Source organism: Miniopterus schreibersii, assembly GCF_964146895.1.
Source record: "Miniopterus schreibersii genome assembly, chromosome: 2".
Classification (NCBI taxonomy): domain Eukaryota; kingdom Metazoa; phylum Chordata; class Mammalia; order Chiroptera; family Miniopteridae; genus Miniopterus; species Miniopterus schreibersii.
The window spans coordinates 120,397,597-120,419,571 of record NC_138102.1 but is presented as its reverse complement, the minus strand read 5'-3'; the positions used below and the strand labels follow the sequence as shown (position 1 = coordinate 120,419,571).

At 35.6% G+C, this 21,975-nt stretch overlaps 1 protein-coding gene across 1 annotated transcript in view; it reads left to right on the top strand.

Moving 5' to 3' along the window:
• Window positions 1–2,083: 2,083 nt before the first annotated feature.
• OTOGL (otogelin like) overlaps window positions 2,084–21,975 on the top strand; it is a gene marked incomplete at both ends in the record, with an annotated part of 121,229 nt that continues 101,337 nt past the window's right edge. Inside the window, 8 exons of the mRNA XM_081127763.1 lie at window positions 2,084–2,162; window positions 3,294–3,333; window positions 4,296–4,344; window positions 8,380–8,446; window positions 10,090–10,188; window positions 11,685–11,839; window positions 14,799–14,920; window positions 18,472–18,677. Of these exons, the coding sequence (XP_080983889.1) occupies window positions 2,084–2,162; window positions 3,294–3,333; window positions 4,296–4,344; window positions 8,380–8,446; window positions 10,090–10,188; window positions 11,685–11,839; window positions 14,799–14,920; window positions 18,472–18,677 (817 nt within the window). The remainder of the gene's footprint in view (window positions 2,163–3,293; window positions 3,334–4,295; window positions 4,345–8,379; window positions 8,447–10,089; window positions 10,189–11,684; window positions 11,840–14,798; window positions 14,921–18,471; window positions 18,678–21,975) is intronic.

Below are 21,975 nucleotides of genomic sequence, written 5' to 3'. Positions count from 1 at the left end.
TATTACATTGGAATTAAGTGCATGAGATCTCTAAGTTTATATTAGAAATAAATACTTTTCACATGGCTTTAATGTTTAGAAATAACTGAGTATTACTAAAATGTTTATTTTTGAACCATGAAATTCAGCTTTGGTTTCCATTTGGGATTTCTCCATATTTGTGTCATTTGTGAAAAATTTTAAGTTAAAAATATTCAAGCAGTTACTAGATTGGAAAAAACATATTAAAGTATGATTTATAGAATTTATAAAATTCTTCATATTTTAGGTTGGCTTATAAAGGTTTTCTTATGAAAGACATTATTGTAAGTTAAGGAAAGGACTTGGTAACATATATTTGTTAGATACATTTCCACCCTTTCCAGAGAGTCAGTAAGCATTCTGCAGAAACAAAATTGCTGCCATTAATTTTAAAATCTCTTTGGAGGAAAATTATTGTTTTCTAAATAGATTTCAAGCTTAACCTTTTAATTTATTCTGTAGTCACATCTTCTTAAGTGTCCAGTATATTTTATAGTTTTAATTGTTGTTAAGTAGATACATGATTTTGGACCAATATTTAGGACGTAACTATAAATAATTAAGTCTTATCTGTTTAGAATTTTATCAACGTATTGTCTAATTAGTTTGAGTGATTGTCTAATTACTTTAAGAGTAATGACTAATAAGCACTTAATAAATATTTATTGAAAACATACTATATTTAAATTATTTAAACTTATCTATAAAAATTATAAAAAGTGTAGAAGCATGTGTATGTGTACTTAGGCACATAGCTACTTATAATTTTAGTGAAGTTTGTGTTTGTCTTCATGCTTAAAATGTGAATTTAGAGGGAAACATCTCTTGGCTCATGGAATTAGCAAAAATGTAAGCAATTGAAAGTGATTAAGAGCATATAGAACAAGAGAAAACGATCATCGAATTTGGGGCACAGACAAAGACGTGTTTATGTAATAGCAATTGGGCATGAAATAATTAGAACTTCACAGAAAAGACTGGGAAGTCATTGCAGAAGGGGTGTCTGAGCACAAGATGTTAAAAACTTGTGGTTTTTTTTGGTCTTATAAGGTAGTTCTGTAGGCATTCCTTGCCACTGCGCTGCATTAAATGAGTGATAGAAATGCAGGTAATTCGTGGGATCTGCCACAGGGAATGCGTATCCATTATATAAGCATGGCTTTCACTCATTGTGGGGCTTAGATCATCCTATGGAGTTCATTATGAAATATTCGGGCTCTTTTCTGGTGACCGTCTGGGCAGCCGACCGCTTTCAGAGAATGTTCTTGCTACTGGAATGTGAAGACCTTCTTTGTTGTCTAATTGAGTACTTGTTACAGAGGATGGAAAAATGAGGCGCGAAGGGAAGATTTTCAGGGCTAGATGCGTTACTTCACTTTCTTTCTAAAGTCAAATATTAGAATATCATCTCTGTGTGTTATTTTCTACTTTTGTTGCAGAATGTTTCATAGAAATACCTGTGGGCACATAAACATATCAATTTAAACTACCCTGTAATGGGACGAGTTGAAAATACTTGCACATAATTTTAGTTTACTTTTCAGTCTTAAAGAAAAATTTATGAGAACATCTAGATACTCTAGGAATGATTGATAGTATTTTATTTCACCCTTTTCAAAGGATGGTGATTATTTTATGAATAAAACACAGAGAACAGATGAACAATTAGGAATAATGAGGATCTCGAATGACATCAGGAGTTAACAGTTTTTAAAAAATTTTTTGGTTTTATCCATGCTGCTGTCTTTAGAAGTTATAAAAGGATAACATAGGCTAAAAGGGCGTATGATGTGCAGGATCGGGGTGGGTGTAACTAATACGGGCTCAGGTGAGAGGCTGCCATGCATTACTAATGAGAGGCTCAGCCAAAAGGTTGCCTGCAATTCCTAAAGCTTCAGTTGCTGTATGTACTTAGAAAGACGGGAATTCCTTTATGAATTACGTTATTACAAAGCTGTATTTATAAGAATTTGACCACTCTACAAATACACATCCTTCTAAGATGCCATCATAGTAAAGACCAACAATTTGGTTACATTTCAGGGAGAAAGTCTACACTGAAATGAACATTGTGAGAAAACTCAATTTAATGATACCTTGGAGTATATTCTTGCTTCATATACTGCTGTTTTCATTACCAGGTAAGAACTCATAGAAAATTTTTACTTTACTTTATTGTTTTTTAGCCTTTGTTGCAACTGATAGGAATAGCTTCTTCTTATAGTGTAGAGCACTTATTCTGAAGTCGTTTGAAAGGATATACTAATTTACAGCCAGATCATCGTTTTGAAAATTCTTAATAATGTAGATAATTTGAGAATTTTAGTTTTTTGGTCTTTTCTTTAAGTGTTAAAATTGTGCTTTTATTATGTTATACAACTGTGTACTAAAAGAAGCTCTGATTCTAACTTTTCTCTTCTAAAAAATGATTTAAAATATTTGTCTCTGTAATTTAATCATTTAATTTTATGATAACTAAAGAGAAATTGAGTACTGAAACTTTCTTTATGCCAGCGACCCAAAGAATGGTAAACAGATGTTTTAAGAAGGACTCTAACATCTGGTGCTAAGAATTGATTTTCAATATTTTTGTAGCAATTTTATTCATAAATTAAATTTTATACAATATTTTTTGGGAAAAGCATTTATTTACAATCAGTTGTTAATTTCTAATCCCTGAAAAGAGCTATGTATTTTGAAGCTTGTAGGAGAGGGAGAAATTAGCAAAGTATAAAATGCTAGTGGGGTCATAGACACTATCTTCTAATTCTAGTAGTGACTGAAAATGCCGGGAAAAAATGTCATAGAGAGTTGAGATCTGGAGTGGACTTTGGGATGAAGCTGTCTAACATCTTTATTTTGTGATGTGCATGGTAGCTTGCTTAAGTTTGGCATTTACTAAGTGATAGGACCAAGAGTAAAACTTGGATCTCTAGGCTCTAAGCCTAGTGTTTGTTCTACTGTGTTACAGCTCTTTGTAAATCTAGGTGCACTGCTCCTTCTGTCTGAGTTAGCAGTCACTCTGATGTCTCACAGGGAATTTGCTGCTCAAAATCCTTCAGAAGATGCTAAATACCTAATAGCAAAACTTAGTCTGAGTTTAGAATTTAGTTAAAATGATCTGTTTAATAATCAGAACTCGTGACCAAAATATTTATATAATTTATTAATTTGTGTGTGTATATATGTACATATGTATGTACATATAAATATGTACATATTTATATATTTATATTTAAATATAAATACATATTTATATTTATATCTGGCAGGATATATTTGTGCAGCATCCATCTTGACAGAAACCTCAAAGTGAGTATTTCTTGTTCTGTATGTCCTCTAAAACATAAAGTTAGTAAGCATGAGCAAACTTAGGCAGATATCTATATCTGCTTTTACAAAAAAATAAATAAAATATTTTACAAAATAAGGGCATTATATGTAGCTCTTTAAAACATTTCTACAAGTTGAAAATTATCAAGCATTCATTTCCTTATTTATGAAGCAAAATTTTTTCTTTTATTTTAATTATAAGAGGAGTTCTTGGTGGTATCCAAAGACTTTATATACTAAGGAGATATTACTTTCACTTTGAAGATTTGTAAAGAAGTTATACTCAGTAATTTCTCCTTTTATATCATTATTATCATCAATGTACATTGCTGATTACAAATGTGCTGTGCCTTAACATAGAGTAAAACACTGTTTAATGATTAAAAAGAATAAAATTAATTTAACAAATAATGAAAATCTGTCTCTGAACTAAACTAATGTTAGTGAAAAGCAGAATTCTATTCCTCATTAACTTTGATAAATCACAGTATGATGTGCTTACTGACACTAGTGCTGATCTGTCTTTTATGACATAGTAAAGGAGTAAGTATTATGTTTGATAAAAGTGAACGTGCTCCTAGCAAATACTTATCTCACCAGTTTTATGAAGTCACGTGGAGAAAATATCGTGCTTGTTGGTGCTAAAATGTTACACTATTTTGTTTATTTCTCTACCTTGAAGTTCCTTCCTAAAACTCAGTTTACATCAGAGACTGAAGAGATTTGGGGACACTCCAGAATTTTGTAAAATGAGACGGCACCACCACCCAAATCTAACCCCTCCAAAAGGGGGAGGGGGACCTTTTAAATGTTAAACCAAGAAAGACCTCTTTGATAAAGTGATGGAAATCAGGAGGAAAACACCAGCTCTCTCTTGGGAAAGGCTTGTTCAGGTTGCTTTGGGGCCTTTGACTATACAAGTTCTTTTTGTTTTCTTCCAGAAACGGCTTTAATGAAAATCGACAGAAAAGAGCTCTTTTAGCAGCACAGGTAGGTTATGCCTCAGATGGAGAGAGAGGCAGAGAAACAATCCCTTCTGCTTTGGAACTCTGCTGTCACTTCAACAATGAGGCCTTTGTGGAGGGGAATGAAACGCTAAAAGCAAGACAGGAAGGAGGAAGAGGCAGAGTAACTTCTCTACTGCTTCTCTGCGACCCCCCAATTCAGCCTTAGCTCACTTGTCTACTTGCTGTTCACCTCAGTTTCCTGCTGATAGGCTCACCGCATTGGTGGGAGATTCAGTCTCATCTACTTGCCAGAAAATTTAAATGGGTTTAAAAATTTAGCCCAAAATTAGGACAATGACAACAGAACAAATACAAGCAAAAGGGGCAGAGAAAGGTGTAAATGATTTGAGTCGAACACTGCAAAGGTCATCAGAGGTGTCCTGGTGTCCTGACAGACAGCTTTTATGTTGTCTGATAGATCTAAATTACAGGCACTCTGGAGAGGTAACCTTTGTTTTTTTTTGAGGGGTGGGTAGCACTGAACTGGAGGGTGTCTTTTTGCCTTGATCTTTTTATATAAAGGATATTGGATTATATAATTGCAATATCTTCAAATTATGGTTGGAACGTTCAAATGAGTGGGTTTTAAAAATATTTCTCTATAAAAGATGGGTAGCGAAATAGAGAATCCTAACTTAAAAGGCATTTCTTTGGAAAGTAGTATGATTTGAGTATTTAGATAGCAAACAGCATATATATTCAAGGAGTCTTTTGTCAAATGCTGAAAGGAAATCAATTTCTGCTAAAATTTCTGGTAAATGCCTGAAATTTTTATATTTTTTGGTGTTAAAGAGAATTAAAGATAGATTTGATACGCTGTTGTGGCAATTTAGAAGACAGAACTATTTTTTTAATGGAGTACTCTGTGTACTAAAATAGGAAAAGGATTGTCTATGAAATGAAAATATTTTCTTTTTTCTTGTAGTGTTTTGTGTACTTAAGTATCACGTGAAGTGGTTAAATGATTTTTTTCTGAAAAATTTTAAGTACATGTTTGCCAATAGACAATGTTAACCGCAAAAAGACATCATTTTGACTCAGTAGAAAATCCGATTTTGATAAAAACTGCATTCTATTAAACCCACTAGATTGAAGAACCTGTGAGATGTTCCCTACAGTTGTCACATGAAGTGACCTATTGATGGGGTTACACACCATGGGGCAAAAGTAGGTTTACAGTTCTGAATACGTGAAACACAGAGTTTATTCTTGTAGTATTATTTATTAATTATTATATTATTTTCCATATGAACAACTATATACCTACTTTTGCCCCACCTTGTATATTGTCCATATAAGATGTTTTCAGAATTTGTGTAATTTACTCCAAAGGAGTTACTTTAATACCTCCGTTTTGTTAATAAGTTAGAAACCTTGTTTTGATTTCCCTTTTAGAGAGCAAGAAGAGTAGGACACTTGCCTTTTTATTTCCCATAGCTAAAGAGCACACATCAGAATTATTTAATATTTCAACACATTTTAAAAGAATACATATTAAAGAAGGATAATGAAGTCGCAATCACTTGCTGCACCGCTTAGGACTGAAATTTCACCTGTTCCAAGGCCATTCCTGTCTCCAGATTCACTCCTTTGCTCTAGGAAGATGGAATACTGATGGGCAGATATCTGCGCAAGTCAGAATTCAGAAATATGTTGGCAGGAAGATGAACAACGGGCAAAGAAAGATTAGACAGGTCTTCTCTGAATGGTGTGTTTGTGTGCCACAGGGATTTCTCATTGAAAGACTGCATTTCTCTGCGCTTCTCCCCCTCCTGTGGAGACGTAAGCAGCAAGGAGGAAGAATGGGCTATTCTTTTTTATCACTTATGTGAATATATGCACCCACTGCTTGAAATTCTTTTTGCATTTGCATTACATTTAAAAATTCTCCTGAAAGCAGGTGCAGGTAATTTATTTAAGATGTATGTGAACAGTGAGGGAGAGAGGAAAGTGAGACTAGGAAGGCAGAAAATCCAATCCAGTTATGTTAATGAGGGGTTTCCTGCTTTAGGCATCTGGGGCTCACTCTTACTGGGGACTCTCTGAGGAGCTGTATAGAATGTGCTGTAGAGTTGTTTCTCCAGGTATGGGGGAAGCTGGGATACTTATCTACCAACTCCTGTTCCTCCTTGGATGAGGGCAGCCTCTGGGGGCCCTTGAATCATCCCTTGGAAGACACTTTCTGTGGTCTGTCCTGCTTGGATTCTGCCCTTGGCAGAGATGAAAAGAAGCCAGTGTTTGAAGTTGGAGGGTCTCAAAGTGCACAGACACCCAGATGCAGGTGAAGTTGGATGAGGGGATGAGAGGAGGGGCATCCACAGAATCTTTCATAGTGGTGGTTCTAAACAGCCTTGGGAGGCAGATAATTCCCATTAAAATAATGTCTTTTTTCAGTTTACTTGGTGTTTGTTGAGGACATAGAAGAGATCATGCTAGCAGTGCTCAGCAGTGCTTGTTATGTAGAAACTCAGTGTCTAGAGGAGGCCTGTAAAGAAGTAATTTCTGTGTAATTTGTTCATTGAATCTGAGACACCACCAATTATTTGCCATTATTTACAGGACATAAAAAATAAGTGTTCCTGTACACTCTCAGTGAGCATCAGAGATAATTCATTAGAGCCAAAGAAGGTTTTGGTGCCCAGTAATATTGGTGGTTGTCCTAGATTTAGGCAGCTGGAAAAAAATGAGACAGAAGAGAGAATAAAACTTGCTGTCTTGGGGTAATCAAGGTCACAGAGTGTTGTGAGTCTGACTTGGTTTGAAGACAGAGGTATAGGCAAAAGGGGAGATTAAATAGTGAGGACAAAACCCTGGAGGGATGAAAGCAGGAAACAATGAACTGGGAACATGGGTCAGGTTTGCCTGTTATAAGAAAAAGTACTTGGCTGGGAAATGCCAAAATAAAACTTTACATGTAGGAAGGAGACCAGAATATACTGAGAAAGGACTTTGTACCTGAAGTCACATTCCCTATCACCCTTTCTTCTTACCCTATACCCTTCCAAGTTTTTCTAACATCACTTAGTACTCAATTTCACAATTATGTGGCAAAATTTTGGAAGGTGTATTCTTCTGTGAACATAAAATTGCTATTTGGAAAGGACATTGCTGCAGACCATATGCTAAATCGGCTTTGAGTTGCAACAAAAAACATAATTGATTAGCTTTAGTAATCCACAATTATTTGCTACTAATTCATATTGACCTCTGAAAGTATTAAGGTTTTATCTGAGTTGCTTAGATCAATATAAATCTCTCTCTTGCTAATTTTCTGTGTGTGAGGTACTATGGTGGAATTTTTACATACATTGTTTTATTTATTGTTATGACTACACAATGAAGTGGGTACCATTGTTTCCATCCATTTTATAGACAAGTAAAAGAAGGCACTAAGAGGTTAGGAAAGTTGCCTAAAAGTAAGTAATGACAGAATTAGGATCCTAATCCAGGTCTCTCTAATTCACTAATTCATGCTCTTAACCACTACTGTAAAGTGCCTTGGGGACAATTAAAATACATGTAAATGTTCTATGAACTTCAGGTGTTAGCTCTTTGGAGAGTGAGGGTGACCCTCATCCTGCAGCCTCAGAAGCTTCTGTGGATGGTGCTTCACAGATGGGTCTGCAGGCCGTGGGAACATCATTGTCCGTCCGTGGGCCTCATGCATTTTCTCCAGACCCATCTGCACTTGGGCGTTTTCAGAGAACTGCTGCTTCTGAAGGCAGAGCAGCCAGTTAATGCAAAAATTAGATGCCAACCAGGCTCTTTTCCAAGGATGGAAGGGAAGGAGAAGAACTGAGGTTAGATAGGGTAAAGAACATATCAAAGTCATGTATGAGGCAAAACCACAACCCCAGAGGAGCCCTTTCTGCCGCACCAAGATGGCCTCAGTAACCCAAGGAAACAGAAAGTCAGTACCTTATAATCTCTGTGTTGTAGCTATTTTCCAGATTTTCTAATTTGCCTGTTTGGCTTGAATTAAAGAATCCTCTTGAATTCTTATTTCTTTCTTTCAAAGTTTGAAGCAACATCTCCAAGATACTTCTTCCATGAAGCTATTAACTGGGGTGACAGTAAAATAAAAGGTCAGTGCTACATCTATGTTTTTTCGTATTTGCTTTCTCAAAAGACCCCTTTGGGCGATATATTGAATCAACTCTTTATTATTTCCATATAATGCATGAAGGAAATGGAACCAGGGTGGTAATAATACTTAGTAATAGTTTAGGTTCACTTCCTTTTTGGAAACAAGCAGGGTTAAACATCAGACAAAGCTGAGAACTACATGACCAGGGAAGATACCACTGGGTATCAGAAACTTATTTTCTAAAGCAATTAATTGCTCCTTGGTCCCTCCTTGACATCCTATTTTTGCTGACCAGTTTCCCATTTCCATTAAGCAGAAAGCTGATGGTAGTTTGAAATTTAATTTGTTTTTCATTGCATTCAAAATAACAAGGCTTTCTGTTTTTGGCTTGATACTTGTTTTCAAGGAATAAACAGGGCTGTAAATATATTTTGAAGGAAATACATTTGTTCATCTAAATATTTAGACATTATTCATGGTAAAAACTCAAGATTGTGATAGAAGATAAAAATTAAAGATAGTTTTGCCCCTTAGGTGGGGAAAAAAACCTGCATTTAAGTTTATGAAAAATATTTTTTCCTTCTATTTATGGTCAAAGTTTAAACAGCTCATTTTTCTTCACTTAAGATGTTCTACTTAGAGAGTTGTCTGTGTTTAAGTGTAAAGAGAAACTTTAGATCAATTGATCTTCTGGTGGAAGGATAATAGGGTTTCCCAATTCTTGCCTTTGGCAAAACTGTGGTTCAGTTACTGCAGTTAGATAAGTGCTTTCCCGACCTTGACATATTCCAGAAAGGCGCGATCTCTAGTAATACTTCACAGTGACTCAAAGATGTCCTCTCCTCTCCATGTGTTACTTAAATCCTTCTGGCTTGAGTTTTGCCAGCTGCCTCTTGTCCTCTCCTTATTAGAGGAAAAATTTTCACTGTGATTCATTTGCGTTTTTAAAAGGCGCCCAGGAGCTCAGTTTCTTGCTTCCTCTTTTCAACATCATCCTTTGGAGCGATTTTTCTTTCCATGAAAGAAAATATTTTTGGTGGCAGCCAGCAGTGACTTTGGCTTCTCCCCCGTTAAAATTAAATATGGGTCAGAAAAAAATGCATCCTTTGTAATTAAGCCTGGGGATTAATACACAAACTTCAAATTAAATTTTGAATCGTTCTTCTAAAAAATGAGAGTTTCCTTTTGAGTTTTATACTCTGCCTGCTCCTTTGAGCTGGTGATGGACGCTGTTCTCTGACAGGCACTTGCTCCTGGGGAAGGGCCCCGCTGGACGCGCAGCCGGGGCCAAGCTCCCTCCACGGGATCCTCTGCAGCTTGTGTATTTCTGGTTCTCATCATCTGGGGACAGGGATTCCTTACATGGGAACTTGACCTTTCAGTCGCTTGAAGGAAGCTAACCTTTGCTCTCAGGGTAGTTTGAGATGTGAAAGCCCGTCTTTCTTGTTTCACAGTGCACATAATGAAGCGAACTAGATAAAGCCTTGCCTGGCTTAATTCTTTAGCTCATCACGGCAGGACGCCTCGGGTTCTGTTTGAGTTAATAGTGGTTACAGTTAGTCCAAGCTAAATCTTGACTTATTATGTTTATAAGAACTGAAGCATGCCAGGAGATAACTTATTTTTTTTTCTGCCCCTCAGGTTCTTGTCCTCATGAATGCCTTAACGGAGCTTTCTGTTCTAAGGCTGGTACATGTGACTGCCAAATATTTCAGGCACTTGGGACACGGTGCCAGATTGGTAAGTTTCAGGGATACTTATGAGAGAATTATGAGATGCTGAAGAAAACATTAAGGCATAATTTGCTATATTCGGGTTCATCCAGTGGGATTTGGAACAATCATACTGTAGGTTAACTTGAGTGCTCACAATTCATTCCCAGTAATTTAGAAACACTGTAAAAGAAAATAGATATGTCCATTTTCTCTTCTCACTTATCTCTACTATTTCTTCAAGCAGTTTTTTCTACTCTAGAAGGTACTAGCCCATTAAAACCAGGTTCTCATTTATCTCTCTTTTGCTTCATAAATTTGATTTATTATTTGGAGTCACACGTTCTTTTTTGACTTTGAGTTAATTGGATATTTTGTACATAAAATAGAAACAATACTGAGAGCTTTTTGAAGCAGAGGATTCTTAAAAAATATTTTTATTCACGGTGTCTAGGTTAGGATCTTATGTGAATCCTAATCAATAAATATTCATTGGTGTAATGAGTATTTATTGAACATCTCCTAGACTCCAGGTTAGGCACTGGGGTACCATAGTGAACGACACGGACACGTTCCTGTTCTCCTGGAAGTTACAGTCTAGAGGAGGGCACTAACACACAACAGACACACATTAATCACATTACTGTGCTATAAAGTATAAGATTCTATGAAAATTTACAACAGAGGTAAGGCACACTGTCAGAGAAGACTGCCTGAGTAGTAAGTCACTCTCTGTTTCCCCCCAAAAAGGCCAAAGTTGGCTAAGGCTAATAAATTTAGGTAAAAATTACAAAAAGAAAAGACATGACTGTGCCTCACCTTTATACTCCCTACGTAGGGTATTAAAATATTTTACACATATTGATTACTCAGTAAGTGTCATTGATATACATATTATTCTAAAGGGAAGGCTCTAGAAAATCCAAATAGAATAGAGGGCTATCCACAGGGTAAGGAGAGAGGTAGGCATGAAGACAATAGGAGGCGATGTGTAATTTAAGACAAACATTGTTTAAAATTTGGCCTGTTTGAGGTCATGAATTTTAAATTCCAGCATATTTTGGATGACTAATGTTCCCCATCTCCAGACATATAAACATGATATTTTTTGTCAGTGGTTATATTTCTCTGTGGATACTATTAATATATTTTTGAAAAAATTGTGGAGACTGGAACACTCTCATGCTGCTGATGCTAATTTTTAGGACACTCAGTGGTGACATTTCTTTCTTTTCTGAGCCATTACATTGTTTTATCACTATCTTCCTTTGGAAGCCAAAGTAAGGAAGTTTCTAATATGAATTCTCTCTTCCAAACAACTTGAAGGTCATGTTTTCCTTCAGGGAAGTTTAATGGCTTTGCGAGCAATCAGTGATTTTGTGTTAGTTATTTCTTCCTGTGATATTGACCACCAGAGAAGAAAATATTTATTTTAATGCAATAGAATCACTACCATGACTGAACCTTGCCAGAAACAAATGTCATTTATTTTATTCTACTAAGTATTACCCTATTTCTTTTCAGTGCCAAACATGGGCAATGGCAGAGATGGGATTTGCAAAACCTGGGGACAGTACCACTTTGAAACTTTTGATGGCATCTACTATTATTTCCCAGGAAACTGTTCTTACATTTTTGCAAAAGATTGTGGTAACTTGGAGCCTCGGTACACTGTATGGGTAAGTGATGCTAGGGTATAATTAACTTAGGAAGCCTGTACTTTCAAAGTACTGGACAAATTATGGAAAATATGTAATGATCACAGCATGAATACTTAGGGCTCTGACTGGGGATGGGGAGGATTTGGTTCTTAAGGGACAGATAAAATTTGCAACTTTATTGAGTGTACTTCTATCAAGATGGGGCCTAGGAATGGGAGAAGGAAGGTTTGGGTCCCTGTGGAAGGGATTTCAGGCAGTGTAGAAATGTCTATATTATGGATGTCATAATATCAATGCTAGTTGATATCCTCATTTTTTAGGTTTTATTTCATCACTTTGAAGAGGGGATGGGTTGAGGCAACAACTGTATTACTTGTATGTTTTCTTCTTCACATTTCCAGTGTGATGCCACCTGCATTAATTTTTAAAACAGCACCCCCTCAGTATGAACCGAGGCCAGCATTTATGACATGGAGCACATGTATCATATAAGCACAGACTAAAGGATATGGGTACTGGCAGCTAATTGCTGGGTGGATTGAAACTATATGATTGAGCTCAGAGAGCGTGTTCTTAGTTTCAGAATTCTTGCTTCAAAAGGATCTTAGGAGACATCTCAAAATGTAGGCTGCAGAGTGGCTCTAGTTGAAATAAGGAAGTCGGGGCCCTTTTTCCATGTCCACTATCTTCCCCTGAATTTCCAGGTACCTTAAAACACACGTGGGAAACTGCTGTCCATCCTGTTCAAAAGCTAAACTCTCCATAGCTGTCATTTGTTTGAATCTGGTTTTTCTTTTTTAATTACATTGGAGTTGCCTAAATTCTTTTTGTCTCTTAGGTGAGACAAATTTTAAGAAGCAGGCCTTGAAGCTTTTCAAGAACAACAAATCCTAGTGATCCAGAAAGAAAATGAAGTCTATTGAAAGTTAACTTACGGGGCATAAAGATAAAAAATTGGAGATTCTTTAGAGAGTTAGTCGAATACAACTTTCCATACTCACAGGGCTCCTGTTCTCAGTCCCCTATTGTCCTTTACGGCTCCACTCTCTCACTGGGCTTATCACTCAAACACCTTCTGACTCCCTCATTGAAATGTTCTTGTCCAGTGTCTCACCCTTTTGAGGACTAAAGTGTCAACTAGATAATCTATCCTTTGATAATAATACACAATGCTGAACTGTGCTTCCAGAGCTAATAGATGCTGTTTCTCCTTGGCCCTGTTTTCCTTGGTGGAATTTGCTTTCAAATAAAAAAATCCTTTTTTCTCTGTGAAGATATTAATTATGGATTTTTGGAAGATTATTTTTCTGAATTTTTTTGATTCTTTTTTTTTTTGGTCTTTCTTTTTTCCAAATTTTAAAAAAGATATTTTTATTGATTTTTAGGGAGAGAGGAAGGGAGGGGGAAGAGAGAGAGAGAGATGAGAGAGAAACATTGATCGGCTGCCTCCTGCATGCCTCCTACTGGGTATTGAGCTTGCAATCCGGGCATGTGCCCTGACAGGAATCTAACTGGCGACCTCTCAGTGCATGGGATGATATTCAACCAACTGAGCCACATCGGCCAGTTATTTGTCTTTCAGACTTTCATCATAATCCATGAATATTTATTTACATTGGAGGAATAGGCTCTAAAAGCTGATCAGAAATCTCTGAATATATGAACGGAGAGGCCTGCTTGCTTGGTGGGGGATCGAACAGGGAACCTCTGGTTTCATTAGATATGCCTCGGATATGAGTATCTGTATGTCTTTTTTCCTTTTTTTTTTTTTTTTTGGCCAAAGAAAAATCCTCTAATATTGGGACTGGGGTCAGATGCCTGGATTCCTGGATACTGCCAACATTTCAGGCATACTTCTTTAGGCTTTTGCACTTGTCATTCCCTGTGCCTAGGATGGTCTTCTAAATATTTGTATGACTTGCTCTTATACCTCCTTCATCTTTACTAGAATTTCCCCTTCTCAGTGAGGCTTTCATTGGCCACTCAATCTAAAATTAAGCCCCAACCATTGACACACACTGTCTATCCCCCTTGTCTGTTTAATGTTTCTCTTTCATGTTATCTATCATCATATATATATTTTAGTTACATTCAGTTATATTTTTATTTACTGTTTTTCTCTAATGAAGTATAAGTTTCATGAGAGCAGGTGTTTTTGTCTGTTTTACTGACTGTTACATCTCTAGAACTAGAATAGTGACTGGTTGGTAATAAGGGATCAATAAAATTTGCCAATTATTCATTAAATTAATATATATTATAATCTTGCAGTATTAAAATCTATCTTATCATTGGCGGTTTTTCTTATCACTTTTATGTTAGAAAGTTTTTTCCATCTATATAGTTATATTTTCTTTCAGTTATTTTATGGTTTCAACATTATGCTTTACTTTGTGGACCTTCTAAAATTAATTTTGGAATAAGGTGTTCTCCTTTCTTCTTTGTTGCCCCTTTTCTAGTCTTTTCTTTCTTGTACTCTTTTTTCTTTTTACTAATTTACTAATTTTCCCTACCAATATTTTTGAAAAACAATCTCTCTTCCTCAACGTGCCTGGGCAATTTAATTTTTAGCGACGTTATAGTCACTGTTGCAACCTTTACACATTGCTTTATGTAGAGCTCTATTTGTAGGTCTATTTCATGATTCTCTAACAGGTAAAAAATACAGACATGAAAATTACAAATGTGTTTCTTTGTGGTGCTCTACAGTCTTCCTGTCAGACTATATTTTTCTAATATACACCATGTTAAAAATGCTGAATTGACTTGTACTTTATGAAGTTTATCCTGTTGTCTGATTTCTGAGATCAATTCCCAAATGTAGTTATAATTCTCTTAAAATTCCCAGATGTAGTTATAATTTTGTAAAGTGTTATACGACTAATGATGCTGTAGAACTGTAGACATAAATTGTAGTTTTAGTAATTGAAATGAGGGCATATATTTCTACCCTTTCTTTTGTTTTTCTCTCTTTAAGGTTCATAATAGCCCTAAGTGCCTTGGTTCAGTGTATTATTGTTACCGATCAATCAGCTTGTTCTTTTCAGACCAAGAGGAAATTCGAATTTATGGGCATGAAATAAAAAAGAATGGAATCAGGTAAGATACGATAAATGATATAATGAAAATAACACCATAGGTTAACAGAATTTCCAAAGATCTCACATTGGAAGTGAATTATGTAGGAAGAGATAAGTTTCTTTTCAACAGTAACTTTTAAGTTATATCATACAGATATCAAAACTTAGGTAGGCTCCAAGACCAACCAGGTGGCCAAGAATCTAACCATTTTAACTTCCCTCATGGGATACAAATATGTTTACATAGGTGGAGAAAGATGATCATAACTTTTTCTAAGAGAGGTTCAAGAGATAATTTCATAGTTCAAATGTTCAGTTATTTTTGCTCCCTTTCTTATATCTTTTCTTCTTTCTTTTTTTTCTTTTTTTTTTTTTTTAAGCAGAAACTTTAAATAAAACAGAACCTCTACAAGTCCTTTCCAGATTCATGTGAAAGAACTTTGAGCATCACTTGGGTTTTCCCGTTAGTGTCCTGACAAAGATTCAGAGCCAATATGTAACCGACCTTCTTGACTAGATCAGAGAAGGGGCCACTTCCAGTTCTCTGTCTGCCAAGAATAAGAGCTGAGAGTTTTGGGGAAGGGGATATTTATTTATTTATTTGGTGGAAGGTTTTATACATTTTAAACTAGGAATACTGTGGAATAATTGGCTTACCAATCTAAATAATTATAGAGATATTCAGTCTTAACCGTTTCTTGGCTGAGTTAAGCCAGGAAAAGTAAATTAGGGGTTGGAACAATTCTATCCGTCATTCAGAATTCACTAGCAAGTGTTTGAACCAAGGGGATTCTTTCCAGTGCAATGGCCTTACCAACCTATGTGACTGTTTTTTAGTTTAGATTCCTTAAGAGGCAACAGATGGTAGGAGAAAGGGCTTTGGATGAAGCCCCAGAGGAGCCAAGCACTGACCAAGTCAGGCAACCCCGAGCGGCCTCTCTGTCCCTCTGAACTCATTTTCTTGATTAATTGGATTCTGTACCTCTCATCTTATAAAAGAAAACTTAGCCATTTGAATGAGAAGATAACTCATTACATATATATTTCTTGGAACTTAATTTAAACATTAATTTAGAATTTCTTATATGAGATTTTAGGTAACATAATGGGCACTTTAAAAAAATATGTTTATAGTCCTGTGGGGGTGGCTTAGTGGTTGAGCATCAACCTATAAACCAAGAGGTCCCCGGTTCGAATCCCAGTCAAGGCACATGCCTGGGTTGTGAGCTCAATCTCCAGTAGGAGGCGTGCAAGAGGCAGCCCATGGATGTTTTTCTCTCATTGATGTTTCTATCTCTCTACCCCTCTCCCTTCCTCTCTTTCTAAAATCAATAAAAACATATATTTTAAAAAATTATGTTTTTTAAACAGAAATGGCATTAAAAAAGATTTTCAAGAATACTAACTCTTTGTTAAGTCAAAGATATAATATTTAAATTTTAACTCAGAGATGATGTATGATAGAAAAAGGATGGTTTTTTTATTAACCAATTACATTGCTTATACTAATGTTGTATCTGGCTGTGCTAGAGAAATATTTGCCAAAATGAAATCAAATATGTGAGGCTGTGCATATCATACCTTACCCCTCTGGACTTCTCGCAGCTGCGAAATGAAGGGGTTTTGTACATATGAATCTGTGAATAATTTTCAGCATTAGTCAATGCATTCATTTTAGTTTGCATTGTTGATGTTTCCTGCCAAGGTTCAATGGAGTTTTTCTTAGGTTTCTGGGAGATTATCAAATTTTTCCTATTATCTCCCATCTCTACTAGCAACCTTTTATGTTATAGACATCAGAATGATCACATGCACCTTTTATTTTAAAAAACAGTTTAATCAATGTACCGTGAAAGAGATAAATGACAAATGACCAAACCAAAAACTACCCATAACTGAGCAATTATACCTCAATACAATTAACATTCCATTGCTGTGAAATATCTTTATAAAATAGGATTCACTTTTCTATGTATAGTTTTTATAAACTTGCAAACTTAAACAATATTATTCATACTGAATTTTACTATGCATTTACTATGAATTCCTAGTGTATATAATTTTAAATATGAATAGATTATGGAAGCAATTAGCTAAGACCTTTTTATTTATTCTCCAATGTAAATTTTTAGTTTTCTATTCTTATGACTAATTATCTATAAAAATTTATCTGCAAAATCGTTGGGCAAATGGTCAGATATTCTGAATTGTTCCTTTGGGGACTATCCCTTTGTCAATGAGTATGTTTAGTTTTATAGTTTTTGTACCATGTAGCCATTCTTTTCCAGAAAAAAAACCTCAGTAATTTGAATTTTTTGAGAGAGATGTTTGAATATAACTACTAATCTCCTGCCTCACTCGCATTCTAGTTTATAATTTCCAGTTAGCATGGCTATCTTAATAAAAATAATTTTTTCCTTCAATTTCTTTTTTTCTTTTTTAAAAAAATATATCTTTATTGATTTCAGAGAGAGGAAAGGAGAGAGAGAGAGAGATAGAAACATCAATGATGAGAGAGCCATTGATCGGCTGCCTCCTGCACGTCCCCTGCTGGGGATTTAGCCCGAAACCCGGGCATGTGCCCTGATCAGGAATTGAACCCCGATCTCCTGGATCCTAGGTCAATGCTCAACTGCTGAGCCAATTTCTTTAATTATTAGCAGCTGCATTTTTCTGTCAGATTTTTGAATGGAAGGAGAACAGTGCTCTTTCAGAAGTGTCCTGGGCAACTTAAAATGTCCAATTGTGCAGTTTTCTTTAGTTCTCATATGTATGTGCACTTCCTTTATATGTGCACATTCCTGTGAAAAATGAAAAGACTAGACATTAGATCAGGAATTTAAATATTTGATATGACCCTAATTTAAGTAGGCCAAATTTTATACAACTTGAAAATTATGAATATAACCCCTATGCAAAACTGTAGAACAAAGTATTCTATATTCTTAATAATGTGCTTTGCAGCATTAAAAATATAAATTATAATTAAGCATGCCTTGATATTTTTCTTCTGGAAAACAATGACTTATTCCAAGGTGATACATTGGGGATAGAATCTCCTATTTCCTTACAGCCAAGTTTAAAATAAAATTAAACAAAATCAGAATTTGTGCAGTATGTTTACATATTTTGACCATGTTTGTACTTCAAAATTTTAAGCAGAATTTTTTTTGGTTATTGTGAACAATCTAGATAAAAAAAAACCAAACACATTTAAGCTCTCATTCTTCACAAGAGACAAGGTTATTTTCCAGATTATAAAAAACACTGATATTTAGCGGAAGTGTGTTTTTGGTCAGTTGAAAGAATCATCCAATTATAACTACAAAATCTAAATCAGAAGGGAAAAACAGATATAATTTTTGTTGTCTTTTTATTTCAATATCAAATTTTTCAAAAGACATCAAGATTTCTTATAGGATGGTTGCTTGGGAAATCTAACTGCATAGTAGTCAATAATTTTAAATAACTATCTTTTATTTAATTGTCTCAGTTACTACAAGAAGGAAAGAAGTAATCTGTAATTGATCCTTCATTATAATTCTGATTGCTTTTGTTCCATTTTTCAAGTTTAACATTGCCTCAGACAATTGGACAGGTTTCTGTTGAGAAACTAGCTGACTATATTCTGGTGAAAACAACTTTTGGTTTTTCATTGGCTTGGGATGGAATATCTGGAATTTACCTCAAAATATCTGAGGAGCATAAAGGGAAATCGTGTGGCCTGTGTGGAAACTACAATGGCATTCAATCTGATGATTTCGTCATTCAACAAGGTAAGGGGACCAGAAGAAATGTGTGGGTACTTCTAAGGTCTTCTTCCATCACAGATCAAGCTCATGGTACCCAGAAGGGTACACATTGTCCTGGGTTTGGTAAAAGTGGTAGCTATTACTTGCCTGTTTTAGTGATTTTAAGTGAAGCTGAATAGAAAAATATTTTTGTGTCATTCTTGAAAACTATGAGCCAGTTTATATTTGCTAAATTAGGATACAGGACTTACTCATGTAACAAATATTAATCGAGCATTTACTTTGTGTCAGGCACTATTGTAGGAGCCTGGGATACATCAGTGAACACAACAAGGACTCCTTCCTTTTCAGGGCTTACATTTTAGTGATTCAAATCCAGCTGGGGCAAAATTGTTCACTTTTGGGCAAAAATGATTTTGCATCCAGTCTTGATAGGAATAAATTAAATGACTGCCAAATAATAGTTTTGTAAAGATAATTATATGTGAACAGTATTATAGAAGTTGAATAATAACTTGGAAATGTTTTATTATGCAGAATGCTGTATCTATTATCCATCTATTTATTCAAACTCATGAAACTAATCTCTGTGAACTGTTGAAAATGTGTTCTCTTTCAATTGAGTTCCTAGTGTGTCCTGACAACAGAATAAGAGAGTCACAGGACACAGTCATGATTTAGGTCCACACGGAGAGGTGCAATTAAAAAAAAATACTGGCTATGAATCTGGTTCTAAGTCTTACAGGTTTTGTTGTTTGAGGCAACTTATTTAATCTCTCTGATGCTCAGTTTCTTCAGCTGAAAAATAGGGATATAATAATTCTAAACCTTAAAAGTTATCATGAATAATAAGAACATATCTAGATTTGATATTAATAGTTAATATGAGCCCGGCCAGGCGTGGCTCACCGGTTGAGCATCGGCCTAGGATCCAGGAGATCGGGGTTCGATTCCCGGTCAGGGCACATGCCCGGGTTGCGGGCTTGATCCCCAGTCGGGGGCGTGCAGGAGGCAGCTGGTCAATGACTCTCTCATCACTGATGTTTCTGTCTCTTTCTCTTTCTCTCTTTTCCTCTCTCTGAAATCAATAAAGATATATTTTTAAAAAATATTTAATATGAGCACATAACTATTTTCCCAGTCCTTACAACGTTCTGTAAGGTGGATGGTATTGTCTTAATTTTGTAATGACACAAGGCGATGTGCCCCATGTAACATAGCTTGTAAAATGCTGCTGTCAGGGTTGGGTTACAGATCCGACTGTCTCCCAATCCTATGCTTAGGTAAATGTGTGAGGAACTGACTTTAAATCTGTAAAGCGCTATAGAATACTTTTTAAATATTATAAAATTAATAGAGAAAAGTTGCCTATATGTTGTGTTGTAAGGCACAGTGAAAGTCCTACTTAGAGTGTGGATTCTGGAATCAGACAATGGGATTCAAATTCTGCTTGACTACTAATTAAATTTCCTAAGTTTAATGATATAATAATAGTATATACTCACAGAGTTGCAACGATTAAAAGAGACAACCCATGCAAAACATTTAGTACAGCACATGGCTCATAGTTAATCCTCAATCCATTTTAGCTAATTTATAACCACTTCCACATGGTCTTAATAAGCCTGTAATGGAGCTGAAATAAAAATGTTTGATTAAAGACATTTCTTTATGAAGCCCTTGTTAAAATGCAAACATTTACCTAAATGAGTAATTCATCGTCAGGATTAGATCACAAGTGGGTAGTGTATAGAGCAGGGCTCCAAGGAGACAATTTTCTCATATGTAAAATGGAGATAATAATAATGACCCTGAGAACTTCAACCCTGTGAGGATCAAATGAGAAATGTAACTGAAAGTGCTCGAATTCTGTGAGCACAATATAAATCAATGTACAGTACTGAGATCACTATGAAATGACGTGCATCCTGTTGAGGATTTAGAAGGAGAGGGCTCACAAACTTGGAATCTTGAGAGTAGGGATTTAGATTCAAGCAGAATGTTTCAAATGGTAATTATTAATACCTTTTTAAAAATTAAATTAAATTGGTAATTATTAATACCTTTTTAAAAATTAAATTAAATTAATTTAATTTTTGCCAGCACCATTTATCCCCTCCATGCTCTCTTCTAACCCCGCTCCTGGAATCACCACACTTGTCTATGTCCATGAGTTTCCTCTTTTTTTTCTTTTTTGCACAATCCTTCCACCTCGCTCCCCCCAACACCCCTTACCACAGCTGCCAGCCTGCTCTCTATCTATGAGGGTCTCTATTTTGCTTGGTAGCTCAATTTGCTCATTAGATTCCACATATGAATGAAGTCATATGGTACTTGTCTTTCTTTGACTGGTTAATTTCACTTAGCTTAATGTTCTCCAGGTCCATCCATGCTGTCACAAAGGGTAAAATTTTCTTCCTTTTTATAGCAGAGTAGTATTCCATTCTGTGTGAAAGTTTCACACACACACACACACACACACAAAACAACAACAACAACAACAAAACACACACCACTCAATTCAATTCTCAATATTAGAGTTAGAAAAGACTGCTGTGGAAGGTTCTCCTAAGACATCTGGGGAATGTTGTATGGGGGTCTGGACAGAAAACAGCATCTGCTCTTGTTAGAGGCAGAGAGACTTAGGTTAAGATTTGAAGTAAGAGTCCGATGAACTTTGATAATCTGGAACATAAAATGGGTAGCTTGCAATGAGATAACTGGGGCATCAAGGGGTGTTAGCAGATTATAAGAAGACTGGGAGAAGGCTGGAAGGAGGCAATTGGACCGAATTACAGCTGAACTGGCAGAAGGCAAGAAGGAAATGAGAGCGTATGTGGGAAGAACCTAAAGAGAGACTTCAGCTTTTTCACACTTTTATTTGCTGCACAGTGTAAAGCAGAGTAATAAAAAAAAACCCTAACCTATGATAATTTATAGGAATGTAACTAGAACCTGCCCTCTAATTTTCTTCTATACTCTAGTAATGCAAGAAAATTTCTACATGTGAGCTATATTACCCTTAGCTTTAAGGTCCTAAAGCTAAAAAAACTCAGCCTGAACTTGGAAACTCAGTCTGTACTTTGCTGATTAGATAAATCTTTAGAAGCAGTGAGTTTAAGTGAATGCCATTGAATGCATAATTTCGTAAAAGTGATTAAAATTGTATTTCTCTCTGTATTCTTATGCACCAGGGATGACTTCACAAAGAGATGAAGCTTTTCAGAATTTCTATGAATGTAGAAAGATTTTAATTTGTTGTCTAGCTGAGGTTCCGGTTCCATAATTCACGTCTGTAGCTAGCTACATGTTAACATAGAAA